At 44.3% G+C, this 6,349-nt stretch overlaps 1 protein-coding gene and 1 non-coding gene across 2 annotated transcripts in view; one reads left to right on the forward strand and one right to left on the reverse strand.

Moving 5' to 3' along the window:
• Window positions 1–2,606: 2,606 nt before the first annotated feature.
• On the reverse strand, window positions 2,607–2,744 carry LOC111727629. The gene has a single exon (XR_002775130.1). It is a non-coding gene; the product is annotated as a U4 spliceosomal RNA (small nuclear RNA).
• A 645-nt stretch (window positions 2,745–3,389) lies between these two features.
• The window catches only part of PARP2 (poly(ADP-ribose) polymerase 2), a 16,805-nt gene continuing 13,845 nt past the window's right edge, over window positions 3,390–6,349 (forward strand). Inside the window, exon 1 of the mRNA XM_012809837.2 lies at window positions 3,390–3,517. Coding sequence (XP_012665291.2) covers window positions 3,478–3,517 — 40 coding nt within the window. The 5' untranslated portion in view covers window positions 3,390–3,477. The remainder of the gene's footprint in view (window positions 3,518–6,349) is intronic.

A 6,349-nucleotide genomic window follows, 5' to 3' on the forward strand; every position in this document is an offset into this window, starting at 1 on the left:
TTTTTTTTTTTTTTTTTGAGACACAGTCTCACGCTGTCACCCTGGGTAGCGTGTCGTGGCAACCTCCAACTCTTGGGCTCAAGCGATCCTCTCGCCTCAGTTTTTCTATTTTTAGTAGAGACGGGGTCGCGCTCTTCCTCAAGCTGGTCTCGAACTCGTGAGTTCAGGCAATCCACGTGCCTCAGCCTCCCAGAATGCTAGGATTACAGGCGTGTGCCACCGCGCCCCACGTAAAGGATAATTCCTATTCGTTAAGACCTCGATATGGTTAATTTTTTTTAACATAACCTCAAGATGTTATTGTTTTAATAATAAAACAAAAGATGATGCTAGAACTGAACCACTTCGCCCTTTCTTTTTTTTTTTTTCTTTTTGTTCTTTTTGGCCGGGACTGGTTTGAACCCACCACCTCCGGCATATGGGGCTGGCGCCCTACTCCTTTGAGCCACAGGCGCCGCCCGACTTGGCCCTTTCTTTTCTTAGCTCCTCCTAGTTCAAAATGTTTGCATCTATTAATAGCCAGCCTTCTGGGCTAGGCGCAGCGGTTCCTGCCTATAATCCTAGCACTCTAGGAGGCAGAGGCAGTTGGATTGCCTGAGCTCAGGCGTTCAAGACCAATCTAAGCAAGAGCGAGACCTCCCCCATCTCTAAAAATAGCTGGGCTTTGTGGCAGTGTGCACTTCCAGCTACTTGGGAGGCTGAGGCAAGAGGATCGCTTGAGCGAGAGTTTGAGGCTGGCAGCGTCTGTAGCTGAGTTGGCAAGGGCACTGGCCACATGCACCTAGGGTGGTGGGTTTGCATGGCCCGGGTCTGCTAAGCAACAATGACAACGGCAACAAAAAAATAGCCGGGCCTTCTGGTGGGCGTTTATAGTCCCAGCTACTCTGGGAGGCTGAGGCAACAGAATCGCCTAAGCCCAACAACTGGAGGTTGCTGTGAGTTATGATGCCATAGCACTCTACTGAGGGCGACAAAGTGAGACACTGTCTCTAAAAAAAAAAAAAAAAAAATTGGCTCGGGGCCTGTAGCGAAGTGGTTAGGGCTCCAGCCACATACATGGGGGCTAGCAGGTTCAAACCTGGCCCAGGGCAGCTAAACGACGATGACAACTACAACCAAAAAATAGCCCGCGTTATGGCAGATGCCTGTAGTGCCAGCTGCTCGGGAGGCTGAAGCAAGACAATCTCTTAAGGCCAACAGTTTGAGGTTGCTGTGAGCTCAGATGCCACAGCACTCTACACAGGGCGACAACAGTGGGACTCTGTCTCAAAATAAATGAATAAACAAATGAATAAATAAATAACTTCCGTCATAGGCAGTGCACCATGGTGACACCTATAATCCTAGCATTCTGGGAAGCTAAGGCAGAAGAATCACTTCAGCCTAGGAGTTTGAGGTTGCAATGAGCTGTGATGATGCCTCTGCACTCTAGCCACAGTGACTGACAGAGTAAGACTCTTTCTCAAAAGATTAGGGGAAAAAACAACGGAAAAGTAGGAGACCGCCACACCCTGAGGCAGCAAAAGATAGGCTTCAGTGGCTAAAGGACACCACATCATCACATGGAATGACTATTTCCTAAATGAAGCCTAGGTCTCTAAAGATTGGGTCTTCTACCTGTTCACCACCTTCCACACAAATCCCAAACTACTACTTTTCCCGTTTTTTAATTGGCTAAGACCTCTCCAGTGTAAATTAGCATCTCTTGATCCTCCCAAAGTTGTGGAAACTTCACCGAAGGCTCTCCTCAACATCCTCTTTCCTAGCTATTCCTGAAGATATGCATGCAAATTCCTTCAAAAGGTGTTGCTAATTACTTTTGGATTGATAACTTCATTTATAAGAACATAAAACAATATTAAAAACAACCGGCCTGCAGCTCACCCCTGTAACTCTAGCACATGAGGAGGCCAAGGTGGAAGGATTGCTTGAACTCAAGAGTTTCAGAATGCAGGGACCTACGATGGGCCACTGTGCTCGAGCCCTAGCGACAGAGGAAAACCTTGTCTCAAAAAAAAAAAAAAACAAACAAACAACAACAACAAAATAAAAACCGTCAATCAAACAGACCAACAAAAAACAATATTAAAAAATGTGGAATTTTAGAGGCGGCGTCTGTAGGCTCAAATGAGTAGAGCGCTGGCCCCACATATCGGAGGTGGCGGGTTCAAACCCAGCCCCAGCCAAAAACTGCAAAAAAAAAAAAAAAAGTGGAATTTTAAAGCTTTTTAAAACTTACTAGTTTCCTTCAATCACTTATTTTTCGAATTTTGAATTTTTTCCTTAATTTCCAAGCGTGAGTTTCAACAAACTAACCTGTCTCGGAATCCCCACTCTTTTTCAAAAGAGTGTGAAGAGAATCTGCTTAACTGTGCATCCCCCTACCCCACAATTCATGTGCGACCAGATATTTGGGAGCCCCGGATCTAACGTCAGCAAGTGCCTAAAGATCGTGTTCGGGGTTTCTGACACTAACATTCTGGTCGCTTCCCTACCCCATGTTCTGAAGTTTTGTGTACACCACTTCTCACACACCACTCCCAGTAACAGTTGGCATTTATCCTAATAATGACTCTTGCTCTCTTAGGGAGAGTAGCCGGTCTTCCACCATTGGGGATTTTTTTTTTTTTGCCAATGTCGACTATATTTCAAGTCATCATGGCGGGGTACTGGGAAAAGATTTCAAATGTCAATAATCGCGCCTCGGATAAACATTGGCTACAACACTGCCACTGCGCAAAGCTTGAGACTTTTTCTTTAAAAAAGACTGGGAAAGGGCGGTGCCTGTGACTCAGACGAATAGAGCGCCGGCCCCACATACCGGAGGTGGCAGGTTCAAGCCCGGCCCTGGCCAAAAACTCTAAAAGACTAAGAAAACTAAACCACGCAATCAAAATGACGGACGGGGGAGAGTAGTCTGAATTGGGTTATGAAGCCCCCGTGCGGGGTACCTCACCTCAGCCATTGAACTCACTTCGCTGGCCGTGAGTCTGTTCCAAGCTCCGGCGAAGGAGGCATCCGCCGCGCCCATCCCAGAGTGGGGTGGGTCCACGGCATCTCCTGCCCAGTCTGACCTTGCGCGGAGCCCCGCTCTCTGGGAACTCACCTCCCCGAGACTCAGGGAGAGCCCTGTTAGGGCCGCTTACTGGCCCCAGTCTCAGACCTTCCCAAGGGACAAAGGGGTGGAGTGACACAGTGCACTCAGCTCGTAGCCCCACCGATGAGCTTCCCTCCGCCCTACGCCTAAAAGGGCGCTTGCACAGAATTTATAAGGTTCCCAAACAGAGACACATTTCATTATTATGGTGACTTCCCACAATGCACAGCGCCATGCAAATATGCTAGGACCTGCCTCCCCACACCCGCTACCTTAAGGTCGTCAACTAACCAGTGCGCGCGCGCACTGCGCGTTTCCCGCCGGTGACTCAATGCCCGCGTTTGGTGGGAGCTAGTTGGTGACCTCAGTTCTGGAGGCTCATGGCGACTCGGCGGAGGACCAGCGGTCGCAGGGCGCGAGGTTCGGGGGTCTTTAGCAGGGCCGGATGCTGGGGGGGAGCGTCGGAAGAGGAACTGTACTTCTAACACTGGCCTCCTTCGCTTTCCAGCTCCTCCTGACTTGCACTTGGCTACCAAACTAGTTTTGGTGCTAAACTTTTCATAATTTCGGTTTTCAGATTTTTTTTTTATTGCAAAATTGTAACTGGAGGCCTGTGGGCCTGTAACAACTAATGTGCCAGTACTACTGTTAATACTAGTGTCATCCAATTAAAAAACTTTAGGTGCACTGTTTTATATACCAATAAGAAAGGTTAAGTACTTCCAATTAAACTATAATGCACTACTTACCTGTCATCCATTCTAAGATGCATCCCAACGCCAGAGACAGTAAAATGAGAGTCTTAGTTTTGTTGAGTGATAGTTCTCTGTGTATTATGTTCTAATACGTACACGTACACCCTGTAAATTAGAAACTATTGTGTGTCATCTTCGGGATTTTACCCTTGAGGCAACTGAGGTACAAAGAGAGCAAATCACTTCTCCAAGTTTCCATAGCTAGAAGAAACAAAACTGGGCTCTAAACTAGGCACAGTCCTCACTTTACTGCTAACCATTAACTCCTACAGCCTCAGAGATGAGGTAGGTATTTAGGGGGTATCAGGTAACAAGTAAACAGAAAAGATTAGCAGACTATAAGACTCATGCCTCTGTCTTTGAATTTACAAGAGCCATAGTACTTCCTCTTGTTTGGCTAGAATAGCAATGTAGGAAGGATTACTCAGACTAAGTATTACCAAGAGTAGTGATGTGGCAGTTGTTTTTTCTTTCTTTTTTTATTTTTTTCTAGATAGAGTGCTATGGCATCATAGCTCACAGCAACCTCAAACTCTCAGGCTCAAGCAATCCTCTTTAAAAAAAAAAAAGAAAAAATTTTATTCAAATTAATATGAGGGTACAATATTTAGTTCACACTTCCAGGGCAAAGTTCCAATTGTAGAAGAGCCCCTCACCCAGGGGGTGTGTTCGTATTAGGTGAGATCCCACCTCCTGCCCTCCCTTCCTCTGCCATATGTCCTCCCCCAGTTCCCTTTCCCACTTCCCTCTACCCTTGAACTGGATTAAAATAGTGTTTTATTGTTCTTAGGAATATGTAATTGTTTATATATTGATTTCATATTAGTATGAAGTACACTGGATATTCATCTTTCCATTCTTGTGATACTTTACTAAGAAAAATGTATTTCAACTTCATCCAGGTAAATGTAAAAGATGTAAAGTCACCATCTTGTTTAATGGCTGCATAATATTCCATGGTATACATATACCACAGTTTGTTGATCCATTCATGAGTTGATGGACACTTAGGTTGCTTTCACAGCTTGGTAATTATGAATTGAGCCACAATAAACATTCTAGTGAAATGTCTTTGTGGTAAAACGATTTATGTTCTTCTGGGTAGATACTTAGTAATGGGATTGCAGGGTCAAATAGAAGGTCTACTTTTAGATCTTTGAGGATTCTCCATACTTCTCTCCAAAAGGGCTGTATTAGCTTGCAAGTTCGCGATGTGGGCTAATCTTTCTGGGGTTAGGTGATAGAGTGGTTTTGATTTGCATTTCTCTGATGATTAAAGACAATAGGGCTTTTTTTTATATGTTCATTGGCCATTCGTCTGTCAGCCTCAGAGAATTTCTGTTCAAATCATTTGCCCACTTATAGAGAGGGTTGTTTGCACTGTTCTTACTGTTTAATTGAGTTCTCTGTAGATTCTGGCTATCAGGCCTTTGTCAGATTTATAACTTGCAAAAATCTTCTCACATTCTGAGGGCTGTCTGTTTGCTTTGTATGTGGTACTCTTAGCTGTGCAAAAGTTTTTTAGCTTGATCAAGTCCTAGTTATTTATTTTTGGTGTTGCTGCCATTGCTAGGGAGGTCGTCCTCATAAAGTTTTTTCCCAGGCCAATATCTTCAACTGTTTTTCTCACAGTCTTTCTAGAATTTTTATTGTCCTCTCATGTCTTAAATTTAAATCTTTTATCCAATGAGAATCAATTTTTGTCACTGGTAACAGATGTGGGTCCAGTTTCAGTCTTCTGCATGTGGATAACCAATTCTCCTGCCACCATTTGTTAAATAAGGATTTTTTTCTTCATATTTTGTAAGGCTTATCAAAGATTAAACAATGATATGTGGATGGGTACATCTCTAGATTCTCAAGCAGTCCTCTTGCCTCAGCCTCCTGAGTGGCTAGGACTATAGGCGCCAGCCATACTTGCTATTTTTAGAGACCGAGGTCTCACTCTTGCTCATGCTGGCTAGGATTACAAGCATGAGCCACCCACCCGGCCTTAATTTTTCTATTTTTAGTAGAGATGTGGGTCTCACTGTTGGTCAGGCTGGTCTCTAACTCCTGAGCTCAAGTGATCTACCTACCTTGGCCTCCCAGAGTGTTAGGATTACAGACTTGAGCCACCACAAGTCTATTATTGTTTCTTCATAAACTTAAAAACCATCTTAAACCATTTTTTTCCCATGTATTTTTTATTTGTATGGCTTCCTGGGATACAAGCGTAATTTTGCTGCATTGATACATACTATATTACATATGGTGAAGTCAGGGCCTTCGGTGCATATATTACTGAAGCAACTCACTTGATTACCCACCCACCCCACCCACCCCCATCATTCACCACCTCCACCCTTATGAGTCTCCATTGTCCATCATTCCACCCTCTGCTTCTATAAGTAGACATTATTTAGCTCCCGCTGTTAACTGAAAACACGTAGTATTTGTTTTTTTGTGTCTGAGTTCTTTTTTTTTTTTTTTTTTTTTTGAGACGGAGCCTCAAGCT

This window comes from Otolemur garnettii, unplaced genomic scaffold, assembly GCF_000181295.1.
Source record: "Otolemur garnettii isolate 467f Iridium unplaced genomic scaffold, OtoGar3 scaffold00114, whole genome shotgun sequence".
Lineage (NCBI taxonomy): Eukaryota > Metazoa > Chordata > Mammalia > Primates > Galagidae > Otolemur > Otolemur garnettii.